The sequence below is a fragment of the Gopherus flavomarginatus genome, chromosome 4, assembly GCF_025201925.1.
Source record: "Gopherus flavomarginatus isolate rGopFla2 chromosome 4, rGopFla2.mat.asm, whole genome shotgun sequence".
In the NCBI taxonomy this organism is placed as follows: Eukaryota; Metazoa; Chordata; order Testudines; family Testudinidae; genus Gopherus; species Gopherus flavomarginatus.
In genome coordinates this window covers 69,884,125-69,904,990 of record NC_066620.1, presented here as the reverse complement: position 1 = coordinate 69,904,990, position 20,866 = coordinate 69,884,125, and the positions used below count along the sequence as shown (strand labels likewise).

The window sequence follows — 20,866 nt, the reverse complement described above, 5'->3', positions numbered from 1 at the left end:
TCTACCTACAATGACATGGCAAAAAAATCCCCCCAGAATTTAACATTTTTATGGTTATTAGCAAAAGCCAAAGTAAACAGTCCAACCAAGCCCCATTTACAATGGATGACCAGAAATGATTCTGGATACTAGAAATAATTACAAAAGTCGTTTAGCTCAGAAATGGAGCAGTTCTAAAATACCAATGGTGACTATAGAGAAAATATGGACATATGTTTATTTTATATATATACACGCGCACACACACACCTATATATTAAAAGTTATAAAAATTTAATCTTAATATATTTATGCAGAGTTTTAGATTTTGTTTCTTTCAAGAATTTGCATGCACATGTATGTCAGGGGTTGCAAAAAGCAGGCTTATAACAAAAAGAAACCACACCCTTAACTATGGGATAAATAAAAAGTCAGAGATGTAATTTGGTGCTGTCTGCTCTGTGTATTTCCACTCTTCCTCCTGCATCTTATCTCAGCAGCAGCCCTAGGCTATTCAGGCTGAGCAAAGAAGATATACACTGTGATAACATAAGAACGGCCATAATAGGTCCGACAATGATCCATCTAGTCCATTATCCTGTCTTCCAACAGTGGTTGGTGCTAGATGCTTCCGAGGGAGTGAACAAAACAGGGAAACTTATCGAGTGATCCATCCTCTTATAGACTTTAAGGCAGGGGTGGGCAAACTATGGTCCGTGGTCCAGATCCAGCCCATCAGTGCCTTGGATCAGGTCTGTAGGATTGCCAGCCCCGTGGTGCCACGGGCCTCAGGCTAGTATGACCAGGGAAACAGGAATTCTGATGAAATTCCTGATATAATCTTAACTGTAGTTTTCACTATGACCTTGTACCCTGAAAAAATTATTCTGCGAAAATGTTACTGTGCAGTTCCAGTTTACGGTCTCAATCTCCAGCTCAATTTTTCTCATTTTATAAGTAAAATTTTAATTGCCAGCTTTGTAAAACTTTCCATGGGATCTTTGAATCTTTCCTTCTCAGACACTATCACAAATAATTAAAGATTCTGCAAGCCAAGTTATGGCCACATTTATCTTTTGTAACTCCACTGTCTTCAAAATATGCTCTCAGTTATTACAGCTGTAAAATCAAATTAGATTTCAGGAAGAATGCCTGGGTTTATTTGAGAGCCTAATATGACCTGTGCGATTAGTAGAAGTAATAACGATAAGAAGGAAAGAACCCAGCTTGATTTTTAGAGACCATAAAACAGTTTTCTGAGATAGCAGTTTGATTAAAAAAAAAATATCTTTTTACATGTAAACTAGATTACAAGAGGACAAATGCCAGTCTCCACAATGTCACTTGTGCTGAATCACTCTTCAGAGTAGAATCAAATTTTTAGTATGGATAACTTAACATTGCAAACTGATTGGGAAAAAAAACAGCTGAGTAGTTTAACAGCATAACTGCAGTAATCATTCACTAGTAGAGAAGAAACATTATTAAAGATTTGCTCCACTTGTTTTCTAAATATAGAAAAAAAGTTCCTTACCCACTGCCTTCATTTGTTTACCAATGGCTTGACAAATATCTTTGGCAGCTGCAATCTGTGCTTTCTCCCCTAATAAACTGCCTACGGTTGCTCTCAAGATAAAGGACACACATCTTCGAGAGTATACAGCCTCAACATGAGTCTGAGTTGCACGAGGATGGGACACCAGATCCAGGACATGGGACAAAAATGTAGCAAAATTGCGCTCCAACCACTGGCCTCCTAGCGTTGTAACAAAGACAACATATGCCTGCAAATACAAGATATATATATTCAATGCAAACAGAAACAAAAGGATACTGTTGTTTAAGTTGGACCCCCATTCAGAGTAGATGCATTGGAGGTAAATATTACTGATGGCATAGTGAAACAGAATGGTATACCTTTCATCACATTTGGACTGCATGTCCACCACGTCAGTGTTGTTAACTCCTACTGTGGAATTACCAATTTGCAACGTGTATTGTCTGTGCCTGGTTTGTAATTTCTCCCTAGCTAGTGCTGCAGACCTCTCATCCAAAGATTAGCATGTGGGGTCTCTGATGTAGCTGATGCTAAGAAACCCATTAAACAGAATAAAAATAGTATTGGCTGTTGAGGAAACTGCAGTAGGAGATGTAAAGATTATTTTAATTTTATAAATCTTTCTTCTGGAAGAAAGGCTTTTGCTATAACGGAGTTCAATATGATCCCTAGGGAAGAGATCCTTTCAGTTGGATTTAGGAGTGATTTTTCCCAATTTATACTTAATTCCAGACTGGAATTTACATGAAACAGGGTCTCTTCCTTCGACAAAATTTTACTAACCAGTCGTTAAGGTAAGGGATATACATAAATCCCCTGCTTTCTCAGCTATGCTGCTACAACAGTGACATTTTTAAACCCTCTTAGGCTACAGAAAAATTGAATACTTTATGTGAAAATACTCCTCTCCTACAATGAAACACAGATATTTCCAGTGAGTTGGCCATACTGAAATGTGAAATGCACATCTTAAATCGAGAGCTGCAAACCACTACTGAAGGCACAGAGAATAGATGAGAGAAGTTAGAGATAACATGCAGAAACTAGACTCTTTAATAGGAAAAACCTACTCTCTGATCAAACCCAAATGAACCAGGTCCTTCATTGAGGACAGAATAGGAGAGAGGGGTTGGTGGAAAAAAGGGATTTGAACTGTACCAAATAACAACATTCAATAATCTCTAGAATCCAGCTGCCCAATGTTATTAATTCTCACTGCTGGTAAAAATGGGACAGGTGGTTCCTCAAACAGAGGATAACAGAATCTAACCAGGCTGACTTGTAGCTGTGACTTTTTGTCAACTCTGTGATCTTGGAGGAACTGCAGAAGACAATGATGTTGAAGATTACCTTTCTTATTGTGATGCTTAAATGACCTCTTTTTGTTTTGCTGTTGTTGAGAGGAATGATGTTGAGGTTGGCAATAATTCTTCCTTTGATAGAGTAAGGAACCAATGACAAAGAAAGTGGATATTGTCTTTGGTATAGAAAAAATGGAACTGCAGATGATCCTGTTGCTGTATTAAATTCCAAAGGTCTCACTGTAGATCTGTCGTTCTTCATTTTCCCTAGCAAGTCATCTGACTGTGCACTAAGCAAGCCATCTTCAAAGTGAAGATCCTCAAATCTCATCCTTGTCTTCTGAGAAAGATGCACTGATCTTACCCAAGCACGTTTTCTTAATGCAACAGCTGAAGTCATTGCTCTAGCTGATGCACCTAAAGAGTCAGATGCTGCTCTCAATGGATATTTAGCCACATGTTGCCCTCCTACTAAAAAAGTATTTGTTAATCTTTTATGCTCCTCGGGTAGTGCATTCAGGAATGTCAAAAAGTTTCCCCCATAAATGATACTGATATCTAGCCATGAAAGCTTCATAATTTACTATTTATAAACCTAAAGGAGTTGAAGAAAATATTGTCCTCCCAAACACATCCAGCCTTTTCCCTTCTTTAACAGCAGAGTGAACTTTTGTACCCTTCAACATGAATAGTGCAGGTTCTACTACTAACAAATTAAAAAAGAAATGAGAATGGAACAAAGCAAGACCTTCCTGAGGGAATTGTTGCAATTTGTCAGCCTTTTCACACAGAAGGAGCCTCAGCTGGCAGGAGCAATGGAGAAATCCTGACTTCAACTCTCCATCTCTTCCCTGGGGAAACATCCATTTGAATTGGTACCAAGAAAATGTCCAGGTCCTGCGCAAATGCAACACAAGGTTAATCACTGACAGAGTCAGAGATGGACCCAATCTATATATCTGCGCCATTACTATTCATTGTGGTGCTGTGTCAATATCAGTGATCAGATCCTTAATCTTTCCCCCAAACCACTCCTTCCTTAGCTTTAATTTTGGATCTGGCTCATTTGGATCCAACAGAATTGGATCTGAAGAAGAACATTTCCTGATTCTACCACAAGAATCTGTATACCCAGTAGGTTCCCTGAAGACCCTCTCACAGACTGGCTCTTTTCAAACAGGCTGGCACCAATGAGGATAGGAGCATTCATGTGACCCCTAATGTCTGAGTCTTTTTCTTGTGGATTGGCTCTGGAAACAGAGGATGACACCACAGTAGGCTTTCCTCTTCGGATCCTTCCTATTTCCGGATCCATCACTGCTGAGTACTGAGGAGGCAGCTTTATCTTTCTTCCTTGCAGATTCATTCAAGGCCTAAACTGGTTTCTGCAATGAACCTTGCATTTGCCTAGTTTTGGATGGTTTTGCTGACAGAGCTTCTCGTGGTAAAATTGCTTGAAGGCTGTTCTGACTCTCTTCTTCACTCATGTTGCAAAAGATTAAGTGAATCAAGCATTCCAACAGGGAGTGCCCCTCATTCCAGCATGTGCGTCAGATGCCAGACACACAGCCAGACATGATATGCACATTTTAAATCTGGGGATTTTAGTCTTTGGTTCCACCACCTTTGCACCAAAAAACTTATAACTAATTTACTCTATAATACTAATATCAAAACTATTAACTACTGGACTAACTACCAAACTATGAACTAACTAGATCAAACTAGCTACAGATCTAGGAACACCCTGGAGCAGTTCCTAATCCATTCCACTGGTGACAGCTGGAAGGAACTGAAGGAGCTGGAGAGAGTCACCCCCCTTTTATGCCCTCATCCTGGAACGTTTACTGGGGTGGAGGGGTGAGGGAGGCACATGAACACTCCAACAGTGACTGCTAGCTAGAATTCCATAATTCGGGCTGCACTGCTCGGAGCATTCAAAGAGTTGGAATATGCAGAGGACCCTTGGAGAAAAACAAAGGAGTCCTGTGTAGCGCACTGAGCCTCCATAGATCAGGGCTCTAGCAAGCTGACTACAGGAGGAAGTGTATTTCAGAGTTGAGGACCCATACTGATGCCCAGCTCTACTTGTTTTAAACTAGGTGACTGGGACCTTGAGTACCTCAGCCGATCTCAGTTGAGGGAAGAGAGATGGTCTAACAGGCTTGCCAGGACCCAAACGATTTAGGGCTGCAGACTTTACCCAGAAAGCCAACTGGTAGCCAATACGGATCAGAGAACAGAAGTAATGTTCTCGTTAGGAGAAATACAATTTAAGTTACATTCTGAATCATCTATTTTTCAAATGGTTTTAAGGAGTATTCTTAGCACACTGCGATTGGATGATATTTTTCATATATCCAGTATATACAGCAAACTCTAATCTGTGGTTGTCATATTCTCTAATTTAAAAAAAAAAAAAAAAAAAAAAAGCTTTCAAAAGTCAGCCAGTACTACTAGCTAAAAAATAATAGCAATATTTATGTAGTGCATAGAACTAACATAACTATCTCAGGTGAACAACAGGAAAGTCAAATTGAATTCATAAATAAGTTTATACAAATTTCCAAATTAAGAAAGTGCATTATACATTTATGCAATCCTACTGTTCCAAGACAAATAAAAGAACAATAACTTAATGAGCCTATATAGTCACATTTTTCCCCACACAGGGCTAACAGCTCCAAGGTATATGTTGTTACTATATTTTCAGAAAACATAAGAGGAAAAAAACTTCTAAAAATTATCACAAACCTGTGTGACACCAACTCGCACTTCCCGATTGACAGACCCTCCCACTTTCAACATCTCACCACCGCTTTTTAGGAATCCTGACCCTCCTCGAAGAAACCCTGTGGCCATAAGTTCTAGGACTTCCTCCAGTGTAGCCCGCTTCACGTTCTGACGCATCACTTTTGGAAAGAGAATGCAATCATTTAATTGTATACTTTTTAAAACAAGACAATCTAGCCATCTTAAGAAGCACCATTAAATATTCATATAATTCCTGCCACCATGAATCCATTTTTAATCCTTATTTTTTCTGCATTTTTATTATTTTGAATTCTCATTGGAAGACTCCCTCCTGTGCTCTTCACCAAGATGTTCACACAGCTGCCATAGCAAAAGCAATAACAAACTACAAGGATCAAACCATTCAGATCTGCCTCAAACTACTGCTGCCAGCATCCATGTACAGAACCACAGCTCTATGCCCAGATGTGCAAATTTTTGAAGGAAGGGGGAAAACAGTTGAAATAAAGGGAGATGGCCAAGTCTAGCCTCTTGGTGCCCCACGGTAACATGGTTTGGGGGAAAAGAAGCATTCTGCATTTCTCCCTAGGAATTCCCTGTGGCCGCATTGAAGGAACAAACCTGATATGCTGCAGAGGGTGCCACACTCAGTACTTCTCAGCCATATAACATAAGTTCATAAATAAAGCCTTATTTTTTAAGTAATAGAATCCTCCCCACTTTGAAAGGCTTTATGTTTCAGATTTGTGTATGTGGTGATGGTGGGCGTTGAGGAAGTAAGTAAGAGAAAATAAAATAAGATATACAGACCTAATTCTAACCTTCAATATCAAGAAAGATGCATCACTATAAATTCACACATTTTAAACTACTCATGACTGTCCTTTCACATGCATGCACAATAATAGCTTTATCTTATATAAGTCAATATACTAGTGCAAATCTGAGACATCAGATTCTGGTTCTCAAGTCTTGTCTACACTAGGAATTTTTTGGACCCATAATTTCCAAATGGATGCACTCCACCTGTGGTAGTGCCAGTGGAGGCTTTAGCAAAGACAAGGCTCAGGTGTTTTGACTGCCATGGTTAGATCACACAACCGCAAAAATGCCTAAGCCAGACTGACCCTTGCCTACATTACATCTTCCATGAGTGCTATAGCTGTGGAACTATGCCCCTTTGAGAATGATGGAGCCAATCAATCTCACCACAGACAGAGCTTGAACGTGCAATTTCAAGCTTTTTTTTTTTTTTTTTAAGGTAACAACAAGAGTATTTTAGGTCTCATTACTCTGAGATTGTTAAACTAGATATTTACTCTTCTACATATTTACCACAATAACTGTCTACAAGGGGCAGAGGATGACATAGGTGGGTATTCCAGCAACTACACATTTTACAAGGTGGATCAGGCTACAGTTGTGATGGGTAAGGCTATGATTTAGTCACAAGTATTTTTAGTAAAAGTCATGGGCAATAAACAAAAATTCACGGCCCGTGACCTGTCAATGACCTTTACTAAAAATACTTGTGATTAAATCTTGGGGAGGGAGGGTGCTGGAAGGCCGTGGCTGATGGGGGGAGTCCGGGATGCTGATGGGGGGCCATCTAGGGCCAGTGGCATGAGATGCCAGGAGCCACAGACCACGGCTGCTCCGGCCAGCTGCCTGGGGACCACTGCCTGGGGCCGCAGACTGCAGCTGCTCCGGCCACCCTGGGACCACTGCCAGGCGCCACCAGAGCAGGTGCTAGTGTGGCTGTCCCCGGGGCCACTCCAGCAGCAGCTTTGTGGCTGTCCTGGGGGCCACCTGAACAGCTGACCCCAGAGCCAGCTGCCTGGGCAGCTTTGGGGTCAGCCACACTGGCCCCTGCAGAAGTCACAGAGGTCACGGAAAATCATGGAATCCATGATTTCTGCGACCTCCGTGACAGATACGGAGCCCTACTAATGGGTGGGAACAAGTTGGAGATCTATATGTACAATGCTAGTCTTGAGGAATCATAGCTGAGATCTTAGCTACTGTGCTTTTGTTCACAGTTTTGTTTTCATGTTTCATGCCAGGTGAATTACTTTTTTGTAAGTTAAAACTAAACTATTGCCTTTATCTCCTTATAGGAATTTAATAGGAAATCCACAGACTTCACTCATTTTAGTTCATTCATTTTAAAATTTAAGTCTACCAAAAAAGAAAAAAAAGCCCTTCCATGAACTGAAACAATAACACACCACGTCATGTTGTCATATAATGCAATACCTGTTGCTTGTTTTGGTATCAACGCTGTAGCCATGACTGTCCCCAAAAGCTTCGATACTGCAACTCGTACACCATAATTTGAGTTTTCCAGAGCTTTAAAGCAGAGTGTTGCTACATTTTCTAGCTCAGCAGTCCACATAAATACAGCTTCATTTTGTAGTTCCAGTAGGCACTGTAGAAAAATAAGAATTATTGAATACTACTACAGTCTACTTTTTCCGTTCTGTCATTAAGCCTACGCATTAGGTTTATTTGGCAGACATGTTAATATGGACCCCTTTGGATTGGTTTTTTGTTTTTGCCTCTCTCATTAAAGCCCAGATAACTTCGCTGGAGTAACCACTGAAGAAAAACCATGGGACTATGCAAAAACTTCAAAAGCATGGCACCTCTTTTGTTTTAATATACTCAACTAGCCTTGAAATATCTGAAGTAAATGATACTTTCAGCCTCCTTTGTGTACAAGACTGTAAGGGACATCTAAGAGATGAAAGCAGCAGAGTCTTGTGGCATCTTATAGACTAACAGACGTATTGGAGCATGAGCTTTCGTGGGTGAATACGCACTTCGTTGGATCCAAAGTGGGTATTCACCCACGACAGCTCATGCTCCAATACTTCTGTTAGTCTATAAGGTGCCACAGGCCTCTTTGCTGCTTTTACAGATCCAGACTAACATGGCTACTCCTCTGATACTAAGAGATGAAGACAGATCCAAGAGTCGAAGGACCTCTGATACTCTAAACTGAGCAGACTGTGCTAGTCATAGCTGACAGAGGTCCTCTTCAGGCCTTCTAGGAAGAAATATTATCCTATTCTACATGTCAAGATCCATAATGTGTACAGTCTCCCCAGTCTGGTGAGATTTAACATCTCAGACTGACTTCTTGCTGAGAATCTGTGTAACTCTCCACCTCATCCATATTCTCCATCAGTCTGTAGGCAAAGCTTGTACTAGTTCTTTTTGTGTGTTTTCATTGCTGATTTGGAGTAATTTTGTCAAAGTATTCTAGTTAAAAATTAATATGCTGCATGATATATATCTGGCTTTAACAAGTATTGTACAATTGTAGAAATGGTTCTTGTCTGAAGATTGCGGTAAAAACTAGAACTCCAAACATACATTTGTGAATAAGTTTGGATGTTGGAATGTGTGAAAGTTAAACTGAAATTTAATTTCTTATCTCCAACTTGGATGTAGAGAGCAGAAAAAAGACCTAGTAGATGATCTGCTTCATCTATCTGTCTGTACAGCATTATTCCCCAAAATACATCTTGAGTGCCTTGATTTAAATGACTAAAACTGGAGAGACTAGCTTTTGAGGAAAGATTAAAAGAATTATTTATAAATAGAGTATCTTGACCAAGAAACAATAAAAGAGTGACCTGAAAACAATCAATAAATATTTGTAGGATGTAAACATCAGAGGACAGGAATTTAAGATGGAACAAAAGTAGAGAAAGATAAAATTTTAAAAATGTAGCTGAATATCAGGAACTATCAGGAAAAAAATTAACATGTTGATCTATTAAAAAGTGGAATAGTCTCTTAAGGGAAGAGGTAGAATCCCAGTTACTTGCAATATTTAAAGCTAGACTGGACAAGGCACTAAGAAGTGTACTGTAGAGATAAATTCTGTATGTGTAATTCCTATAATTCTGGGATATAACTTTAGAAAGACAGATACACACACACAGACACACAGCTTTTCCCTCAGCACGAATTTTTTACCACTAAACAAAAAAAAATGGATTGTTACTTATCACATTAATTACAATCTAACATAAATACACAAACGTCAGAGTTTATGGAAGTACAGAAAAGGCACCATGGCAGAGTGAACAAACATTCCTCATGACACCAAACTCCTTATTCAGGGGTTAAAGTACTATAAAAGACTTACCGGTACGGGGGCAGGGCCTCAGGCGGAAGGGGCGGGGTTGTGGGTCAGCCTCTGGCGCCAGCCTTTCCACACTGCCTGGCCTGCGCCGCCTGGGGCTTCAGCCGTGATTTAAAGGGCCTCGGCTCCGGCCACTGCAGCGGCAGCCGGGAGCCCCGGGCCCTTTTAAGGCGCTGGGCCCTGGGGCAGCTGCCGCTTTTGCCCCCTCCTCCCCACCATCAGCAGCCCGGGGGGGGAGGGGAAGGCAAAAGGGCAGCAACGTTGAAACACTGCCGCAGCAGCACTTTAACATCAGCATTGTACGGGCCGGTACTGGCAGCTACTTCTTACTGGTATGCCGCCCACTTTCACCTTCCTTATTCCTCCAGACCGAAAATCATCAGTTATAAAACTCAAAAGCAAAATTTGCCATTTTCCCTATAACTCACTTCGTGGCTACCAATTTTATATTCAAATAGCACCAAGTACTATGATTTCAGAAACATACCACAGTACACAATAAAGAACTGGGAGTAAGCCCAACTACAGGAACATAGCATCCAGAGCACAAATAATATTGGATTTTTAAACCTTATAAAAAATGTACCTACCTTAGCTACTGCACATCGTACAGCCATAGATCTATCCGTCAGCAGAGATCGTGCATTCTTATAAATATCACGGTGGCATGAAGCTGCTGCACCACCCAGTCCATTTAGAACTTTCTGTAAACTCATTAATATTTCACTTCGGCCCTGAGACTGCATACATGAAAAGAAAGTAAAGGGTAAAAAAAGCAATTCACAATCAACAGCTCTTCATAGTTATGTGTGCCCCAAATATCAGCATTATAGTTGTATCACCTTCTCTTTTTGTGGCTGTATATATTGGTGTGCACAGATGATACAAACTCACCAATTAAATAAAACCACTTAAGATAGCTAGAGACTGAACAAATACCATGAAATTATTGTGTAGTGTTCATGTAGTTGCAAATGCTACACGTAAGTATGTAAAATGGTCTCAGTTATTTTAGGCCACATGGCACATGTGTACGCTCACAGTATAGCAAGAGCCCCCTGTCCTTCCTGGTGGTGTAGCGAGAGCTCCCTCTGCTGTTTCACTCTACTTCAAGCACTGGGTATATGTATAGTAATAAACATATGTATTAATGTGCACTTTCAATCGGGGTGCTGGAATAATTTGTAAAATGGGGGTGCTGAGAACCATTGAACCAAATTGTAAGCTCTGTATGTGATGTAAACCACTTCAAGACAAAGGGTTCTGCAGCACCCCCCACACCCCTAGTTCCAGCATCTATGGTTTCCATATGAAACAGGAATAGAAAATAGTACACTCGCAGCCGTTGCTATTGTAATTGTGCAATCTTAATGTTGGATTCAATCTCCTAGTTTAATTTTTTGCATTTTATTTCTCAGATATATTAACAAGGAAAAAAAACGGGGAGGGAGAATCTAGAACTATTTGGTTTACATAGTTCATAACCTCCATCCACAAAGCTTTCAACCTGCCAATACACATTTAACTAGCTAAACACATATGTAACTTTTCTTAAATGTGTAATTTTGTACTTGGCACACTCAGTATTCAAACTTCAGTCTATGACAACTGTAAAATCAAACAATTTTTTTTTCTTTTTTTGGAATCTAGCTAAATTACTATTCCTTAATGAGCACATGGAATGTTTCCACTTAGACTGTAAGCTCTTTGGGGCAAGGACCTAAGTTCTCTGTAAGCTGCGTGGCCGCACAGCAGCCTATTTACTGCTGCACAGGCACCCAGGGAACCTGCCCGGGGAGAGGCACACCTCCCTCGGCCTCCACCTAGCCTGCCCCCCAACCTGTGATGTGTCACATATCACCTTCATATTGGTGCACATAACAAAATTCATTCTGCACATGGGTGGGAAAAATTAGAGGGAACACTGGCAGAGACTGTCTATTTTGTTATGTGTTTTTCATGAAAAATAAATAGCTGTAAGACTAGGAAACGGTGTTTGTTAAAATATTTAAAAACTCAAAAAGAGTTCAACAAAATGAGCTCAAATTTCTCTCCCACTGCCCCCAAAAACCATTAAGATGACAGCAAACTCAACAGCCTCAGTTGAAGTTTTTTTCTGCAAATCCAACTCGATACAAGACTGTTTGTCAGGGGGCAGATTCAGCAGCCAGCACAGTCCAAATAAACCCTATGTACTCAGGCTTAGGTCCAAATCCCTTTCTTCAGGGTCAGGTTTACTAATCAACAGAAGACACAATGGTTCAAATACATACAAAACACTTGAGAATAGATACTTTTCCACTTTCTGCCAGCTGGAAAGGGGAGAGGACACATTCTTCTCCAGGAAGATAGCCCTTCCTGTCTGCTACTTGAGAGCCTTTCCCAGGTCCTTCCCTGACCCTGGGTTCTCAGTAGTAGGGCAGACTGCCTGTTTACAGCAGCTGCTGCTTGCAACTTAGACCTGTCTACACTACAGAATTAGGTTGACGCAAGGCAGCTTACGCTGACCTACGTAAGCATCTACACTAAAATTTCACTCCCACCAACGTAACTGCCCTGCTATATCAACTTAATAACTCCACCTTCATGAAAGGTGTAGAATCAATGTTGATTAATTAGGTAGACACCTGTTGCTTATATCAACTGTTACTGGTTTTAAGAAGCCGTCCCACAATTTACTGGCTTTAAGAAGCCATCCCATATTAACAGCACAATCAGTACCAGTGCTCTTGGACATGTACCGCCAACACAAGGAGCAAAGCTTGTAATCACTGCGGCGGCTATATGCCAACATAAGTTAGGTTGACTTAACTTTGCAGTGTAGACATGGTCTTAGAATCACAGGACTCTTGTCATGTGCTCCCTGAACTCAGCCCCTCAATCTTAAAGGACTGAGCATTGAACCAGGGTGCAAGGACATGTACATGTGACACAGGACCAGCACCCCATTCCAGGGGCTGTAACAGTATTTTAAACCATTTTGCAACTTTAACAGTTGCAATCACAACTAAGTGACTGCTATATAATAGTTACATGCCAAAATTTTACAACACTTACATAATACAACTATATGTATAGCTTTACACTGATATGAACCATACAGACAGCATCTGTTTGCTCAGTTCAGTGAAAAGCTGTGAAGACATTTTAACTAAAAAAAAATAGTTTTGGCTTTAAAAAAAAACCCTAAATGTGTTGACCTAAAATGCACCTGTAACTTACCTCTGCACTCTTCAGAGACTTTAAGAGATTATTAACTGTTTCTGGAAAAGAACTGCCCAGCATCCTGCCCATTTTTTCATAAAAAGCTCCAACACATGCCACTGCAGCCCTATAAAGACAAGATGTCCCTTAGAAATCTTTTCGTTAACGTTTAACATACAACTAGCAGCAGACTAGGAGATAAGGAAATTTATTTTTTAAATGTACAGTATGTTGTTAATCATCTTCTATTACTAAAAATCTATTTATTATTCAGTGGTTATGTTGGTTGTTTACTCTATATTTCGCTCAACCTAGATAGTGGAAATAGAGTGATCAGCTATGTGGGTTTTGCATGGGAACAGGGATGCTTCTGAATTGATCCATTGGCAGGATTTTTTCCTTCGGCCCTAATCCTGTGTAAAATTAAGCATATCATTAAATCTTTGCAGGTTTAAGGGTCTAAATGGTTGCCGAAAACAGTCTTCAGCCAGACAGCAGAAAACAGTTAAAGGTAAGCAGTACGTTCCTTAAGTTTTGATATATGTGCCCCGACAACTGAAAAAAGATAGAAGTTTTGCTGTTGGTTTTCTTTACATAAAAACTCAAAATGCATACAATGTTGTACAATGCAGTTAAATTTAGATACGCTAAAATCATTGGGTCAGTCAATTTTTTGCACCTGCATTTTTTCCTTTTCCTGATGTTCAGGTACTAGAATAACTTGGTTCATTGGAGTGGGGTTTTTTGTTTTGTTTCATTCTTTTGGAGGGTGAAAAGAGGAGAGTTGAGGCAGAAAGGATTTTAAGCAATTTTGTGTTTCAATTAGACATATAAATAGTTCCAGAAGCAGCTTGACAGAAGCAGATCCTGTACATCCCAGGCCCCTGATGATGTGTAAACTGATATCACAAAGGGACAAGGCTTTCTTCGCTTAAAGTTTTTAAAATACACAGCTGAGAATGCTCAACAATAATTCTTCAATCACTGATAGCATATTATCCAACCAACTGTTCATTTCAAACTTATCAAAGCACATAACTCCTCATCAAGGACACCTTACATAAAAAGTCTGCCATTTCAAAGTTCAGCTGTTTTTGAATAACCTGAAAGGGAAAAAATGGCAGTTGGGATAGTCTTTAAGTGGGGAAAGTAATATGTTTGGGAATTCATAATAAAAACTGTTCTGCTCAACATTTCTCATAAAAAAGGCATAAATCAAGCAAGGACAGTTTCAACCCAAAGGGTCAATATTTCAGATAGTTGAGTATGTAAAAACAAAGGGTTGTAACATAAATGGTTTTACAACCTTAAGTGGCAGTATCATAACCAATGAAGTTAATCTGATATGTGATTATTGCTAGTTGAAAACTTTTCCTACCAATGAGCCTGCTAGAACAGTGTTTCTCAACGACCAGTCCTTGGATCAGCAGCGATCCCTTAGATTTCCATGACACAGTTCAGGAAGGCAGCAAGCCAGTCACTGTTATCGAAAAGGTTGAAAGACACTGTGCTAGGATACCTGAAATGTGAGCTAAAGCTAAATACATGGAGCACGGAGATTATCTATTCAAGAGACACACACTGTATGCTACAGTAGATGAATACAAACAAACAGTGAACACTCTTTCTGAAGAGTGCCTAACATTAACAATTATCTCTTGAAATATGAAATCCATGTTAGGGTTTAACCTGCAAGGTTCCATGCACCTTTTAATTTGGGGACAGAATGTGCTTGTAAATATTTGAGAAAATCCAAGTAGAGGAATTTGTCCATTTGTTATTCTGTCAGGCATTAGCTTTCCTCTGGATGACATAAACGTAAAAATTAGTCCAGAGTAGAAGACATTTCGTTACCTGGAAGAAAGACTCTTCAACTCCAGACAACCACGTGAATCTTTGTTAGCTCTAATTCCTTCCCGCTACACTCCCAATCCTGCTCTTGTTATGTCTCATTTATTTTCATATTCTATTATATATACATATGTATATAATACACAAATACATACACATACAGATTAATGTAGAGATATGAAATACTTTATAACAAACATTCCCCACTCTTAAGACAACATTTTACTTACAGTTTGGTCGGTAAATAAGCAGCAGTATCATCTTTATTCTTGATAATGTCATTACACTTATCAAGTGTCTGAAAGACAGTAAATGTATCGCCAATGCTATACAGAGCCGCAAGATTTTTAGCCAGTAATTTACGTGTGGGTGGCCCAGGGGAACTGCTGATAAGTCCAGTTAGCTGTTCCACAAGCTTCTTTTGTTTTTCCTTGACATCTGTCTATTAAAGGAACAAAATTTATGTTATTATATTCTTTCCATTCATATGTAATTCAACATTTCTACCAGTTTCCACAAACTTTTGAGGGACACGTTTTATGTTTCAATCTAAAATACTCTACACCTGCACATACAAATGCTAAATGGAAATATACAAATGGTTGCTATTGTTGAGTTCTTACTGTTTCTATCATATATCATTTAATACAATATTACTTCACAGAGGGTCCTTTAAGCTCCCAGGACTGTCCTTCTTTGCCATTTTTCACCTCTTTTTCCTCATCATTAAAAGGTCCTGCACTAGCAGAGAAGAGTTAAACTTTCCGAGGTATACATATTACTGAAGAACTGTAGATCTTACTACTTATTGTAGTTTGTAAATCTATAATTTCAGACAGAGCACAAGCAACAAATAAATTAATAAGCACAGGTATTTACAAAACTACAAGATACAGTAGGAAGTTTATATATGCACTTATAGTTAGTTAGGGCCCTGTGTAAATCACAAATCTTTTTGTATTAGACAATTCAGGACAGTGTAAATGGCAAATTACTGAATTTTATGAGGTTTGCATAGAATTAGTTTTACAAGTAACATTAGTCAATTTCAAGAACAGAATGAATTTCACAAGTAATGTCAGTCAATACCGAAGTGTCATTCCATCTTTGAAATTGACTAACACTATTTGGAAAATTCATCCTGTCCTTGAAATTAATTAGCTAAGGTTTGTTTTTTTGTTTGTTTGTTTGTTTTTTTAAGTATTAAAGACTTTCTTGTAGAGAGTTTTCCTTTTACTTTTAAAAAATATCATGGTTGGAGGCATTTTCATGATTTCTGTGCACTACATGAAATCGTGATTTACAGAGGGGCCTACTTCCAGTCACTCTGAAGGTCAGCTCCCAGATCCTACTGCCACTGTTACAGATGTCCATCTGGTACCCTTACATATGTATGAAATTAACATGACATTTTTAGAGAGAGAAATAAAGTTACCTTGTTAGCAGCTACAAGCACTTTATCCAGAAATCGCAACCACTCAAAAATAAAGACCGGCCTCTTTGCTTCTGTGATTTGAGCCAAAGCTTCTTCATTTAGCAACAAACTATGAGCCAGCTCCATCCTTATTTAAACTCTGACTTCACTGTAGACTCCTGTGTTGTCTCTAAAATAAAGTTAATGTACAATGTAAAGCAATAAAAAGCTTTGCTACAATATTTTTTATTTAATGCAAATTACAGTTTTCAGAGCACAACTGCATTTTAAATAGACTACAGTATCAGACCCCAATACATTTATGCTTATGTTTAATTAGTCTCACAGAAGTCAATGGGTACATCTATACAGCCTGCAGCAGTGAGCTGCTCAACCTGGGTTAACAGAATTGGGCTTGCAGGGCTCATGCTAGAGCTCTAAAAATAGGTGTGTAGCCAGCTCTTTGAACTTGCAGCGTTGGCCAATGCTCAAGCTCTGAAGCCTAGGAAGGGGGATGAGCTCCAGAGCCTGAGTTCCTGTCTAGCACAAGCCCAAGTCTGTAAATCCAGGCTGCAAGGCTCACTAGCATGAACTGTGTAGACATACCTAATGGGACTAGTCACATGCTTAAGATTAAGCACATGCACGTGTATTTGAGGTATAGGGACCTTAAATGTCAAAAAACAAAGTACAGGCAGCTTCAGAATTTTAGAGGTTTTTCTGCCTGGCAAAGAATAATGTTGAGGTCCCTGTAAAAAAGTAGTAAAGAGAAAAAAAGAATGTTACTAGTCAGGAGATTCCCTTCCCTTCCCCTCCAAGATCTTAATTATTCCTTTATCGTCCCAAAGGTACCGGATACCATGTAGAAGAATACTCCATGAGGCCTTGTAAAGGAGTCTGGGGAGCCTCTTTTTGATTTGTGAGATCCAGGATGCCCTTACCCCTTCCAGTTGGAGGGATCTCCTGCACAAAGTACATAGTTCATAAATTGTGTTTAATAGAACTAGAGCAGTATAGTTGTATGAAACATGCATTTCACCAAGTGTAACTTCATCCACACACTAGACAATTTACAAACCCAGAGAGAAGTACTCTACAGGCCCTATACTTTTTTATTTTTTTCTACTTTTCTATTTCTCCTATTCTCTTCTCCTTTTTTGTCCTTAGAGATAAAAAAGCAGGGAAATTAAATGGAAGAAATGTGCATTAAACCTATTAAAATGTATAAGTTAGGAGTCTCACCACATTATTTCTGATATGTTTCATAGATTTAAAGGCCAGATTTATACATTTTAAGGCCAAAAGGGACCATTATATCATCTAACCTGATCTCTATGTCACAGAGCATAGAATTTCATCCAGTTACTCCTCTATTGAGTCCAATAACTTGGGTCTGACAAAAATATATCTTTCAGAACGGCATGTAGTCTTGATCCAACAGTTACTCATCCTCACTGTTAAAAAATTTGTGCCTTATTTCTCATTTGAAATTGTTTGGCTACAGCTTCTGGCTGTGGTTCTTGTTATGCCTTTCTCTGCTAAATTAAAGAGCCCTTTAATTTAAGTGGGCATTTTCTCCCTGTGCTAGTACCTATCCACCATATTCAAGTTACCTCTTGATTCTTTTTTGATAAGCTAAATAGGCATTTTTTCCAGACCTGCAATCATTTTTGTGGCTCTTCTCTGCATTCTCTCCAATTTTTCAATATCCCTTTTTTAAATGTGGACACAAGAACTGTGTGCAGGGTATACAGAGGTAAAAACAGTTTCCTACCCCTACACTACCCTTTGTTGACACGTCCAAAGATCACATTATTCCTTTTTGCCACAGCATTGCACAAGGAACTCATGTTGAATTGTTTGTCCAGTACGATCACTAAATTCTTTTCAGAGTCACTTCTTTCCAGGATACAGTCCCTCATTTTGTACGTATATGACTTTTCATCCGCCTGTATTAAAATGTGTTCTGTTTGACTGGGCCCAGTTTATCAAACAATTCAGATCACACTGTATGATTGCCCTGTCCTCATCATTATTTACTATTCTGCCAATCTTTGTATCATCTGTTAATTTTATCCTAACCGACTTTCCACTTACTTCTAGATCACTGATAAAAGTAATGAATAGCATCAGGCTGATCCCTGAAGAACTACACCAGTAATACCCACATTCTATTATGATTTCCCTTTGACAATTACTTTTTGTCAAGCTTTTTTGTAGGCATCATGGCAGAGGAGACTCTTGTGGAAGGATGTCAAGATGGATAATGAGGTAGCTTTGTGAATGTTCATAGGGTGCTCTTCCCAAGCATGAGGGGCAGCAGAGGAGTAACAATGAAGGTGTTAAGTTTTCAAACAAGCAAGCAGGCAACCGAGGCTGGCACCTTGGCTGATCAGAAATGAACACCAGTAGCTCAACAGCAAATGAGAGATGATAGATAGAGTGGGGATTGACTACAGCTAGCCTTGAAAGGGAAGAGAAGCAGTTATTGTTGGATGTGACAGAGAAGGGGGAGCCAGTGGGAGAAAGAGAGGGGTGACATGGTCAAAGTAACAGGCTAAGAAAATGATCTTTGCAGCAGCATTCTGGATGGATATGCATTATTTGAGAGCAGTATATAGCTGAAAGAGGGAACGTTGTCTGGCAGTTTTAGAACAGCAGAGAGGGAATAATGACATCCAAATTCTATTTTCCAGCTCTGCCACTAACTTGTTGAGTGACCTTAAACAAGTCACTTACTCTGCCTATGCCTTGGGTTCCCCATCTGTAAAATAAGTATAATACTTCCTTACAGGGGTGGTACGATGATAAATTAATTAACATCTGGGCCCTCAGATACTCCAGACATAGGGGCCACAAAAACACCCAGGTATACAGGAATAAATCTTTTTGATTATTGTTTAGTCCCAACATGGTGCTCCATACCATTAAATATCTAAACATGTATCTCCTGTCCTTATTCATACAGGTACTCAGTTCACTCAGCACACCAACTGTTGTTTATGGAGTGGTATGATGCAGCAGCCTTCATCCTGAATATGGAGGTACGAGCCCTGGAAACCACAAATCCTAGGATACAACACACAGAGGCCACAGAACACTGCTAGGAGCCACGCTACCCTCCAGGTCCGTCATCTCTACACGATGAGGTGCCAGCCCCACGGCCCCATCTGCCACCTCTGCAGGGTCACGCCACCCATTGGGAGCCGCCATCCCCGGTGCTGCCGGGTCTGGTGAGTTTCATCGCCAGGCGCTGCTGGAGCCCTGCCACCAGGCCGGGCTCTCGGCGAGCCCCGCGCGCAGGGCCAAGCTCGCAAACCGCCCCGCATCTGTCACTGGCACCGGCCAGGCCCGCCGCAGGCTCGCCGGGGCTCGAGGCAGGAAATCTGGGCCCCGTCCGCCACCCCCTTCCCGCAGCGTCTTCCTGCCCCCGGCCCGCGGGCACCAGGCACCCACCGCCCCGCGGCCGCTCCCCGGGTGCAGCCGAGCCCCCCGGCCCGCACTCACCGCAGGCGGCGGCCCCAGCAGAGCCCGACGGACCCCTGACAGCAGCGCACCGAGCGAGTCTCCTTCCCGGCGGCAGGAAGAGCCGGGTCCGGCCGGGCGCGGGCGCAGGCGCAGCCCGGGACCCAGGAAGTGCCTGAACCCAGAGTGCGCAGGACCGAGCCCGAGAGAGCTGGGGGTGAGGGGCCGCGGGTGAGTGAGCGGCAGAGAGGGGTCGCGGGGAGGGTTTGGGGTGCGGTGTCTGGGGATGCTGGGAGGGTGGCTGGGTGGTGGGAGGTTTTGGGGTGCGGTGGCTGGGGATGCTGGGGATGGGGAGAGGTTTTGGGGTGCGGTGGCTGGGGATGCTGGGGATGGGGAGAGGTTTTGGGGTGCGGTGGCTGGGGATGCTGGGGGTGGTGAGAGGTTTTGGGGTGCGGTGGCTGGGGATGGTGAGAGGTTTTGGGGTGCGGTGGCTGGGGATGCTGGGAGGGTGGCTGGGTGGTGAGAGGTTTTGGGGTGCGGTGGCTGGGGATGCTGGGGATGGGGAGAGGTTTTGGGGTGCGGTGGCTGGGGATGCTGGGGATGGGGAGAGGTTTTGGGGTGGCTGGGGGGTGGAAGATTTTGTGGGGGGGTGGCTGAAGGTGCTGGGAGATTTTGGGGGCAGGGGCTGATTGTGCAGGTAGTAATTGAGGGTTGTAAACTCTTAAGGTATGAAGTGAAGCAGAAGCCACTGAACATCAGACTGGCTTTATTTTTACCTGATTTTCAGACTCTGAGGATTATAACTTCCAGATTTTCACAGCTGGAATTCTGCAAAAATGTCTTGTGTTTGTGGGAAAAATGGAAAATGTTGACCCCATGCTTTAGCCCTCCTCCCTCCCCCTTCAAATATGTGTCTGTAATTTTACTTAGAGAGACACGGTGGGCAAGTTAATATCTTTTATTGCACCAACTTCTAATTTTAATTTAATTTTATGTAAGTGACACTTTTTGTAAATTTTTATTTCAGTGGGACTGCTCAGGGTAGTAAGTTAAGCACCTGCCTAAGTATTTGCAGGATCAAGACCCTGTAAGAATACAAAAATATATTTAATTTATTAGGGCGGTTTTCTAGGGCATTCAGGGTTAGGATGTAAAAGCAGCAAAGAATCCTGTGGTACCTTATT

At 41.0% G+C, this 20,866-nt stretch overlaps 1 protein-coding gene and 1 pseudogene across 2 annotated transcripts in view; one reads left to right on the top strand and one right to left on the bottom strand.

Annotated features, from left to right (window-relative positions):
• HEATR5B (HEAT repeat containing 5B) overlaps positions 1-19,892 on the bottom strand; it is an 87,711-nt gene extending 67,819 nt beyond the window's left edge. The window contains exons 1-9 of one of the 2 annotated variants that reach the window (XM_050950281.1): positions 19,721-19,892; positions 17,159-17,177; positions 16,239-16,407; positions 15,034-15,245; positions 12,971-13,079; positions 10,339-10,488; positions 7,849-8,020; positions 5,593-5,750; positions 1,514-1,763 (exon numbers count right to left, since the gene is read on the bottom strand). In XM_050950281.1, coding sequence (XP_050806238.1) covers positions 1,514-1,763; positions 5,593-5,750; positions 7,849-8,020; positions 10,339-10,488; positions 12,971-13,079; positions 15,034-15,245; positions 16,239-16,364 — 1,177 coding nt within the window. In that variant the 5' untranslated portion in view covers positions 16,365-16,407; positions 17,159-17,177; positions 19,721-19,892. The other variant, XM_050950280.1, reaches the window with a different exon arrangement.
• LOC127050401 (uncharacterized) lies at positions 14,256-14,334 on the top strand (annotated as a pseudogene).
• Positions 19,893-20,866: the final 974 nt, after the last annotated feature.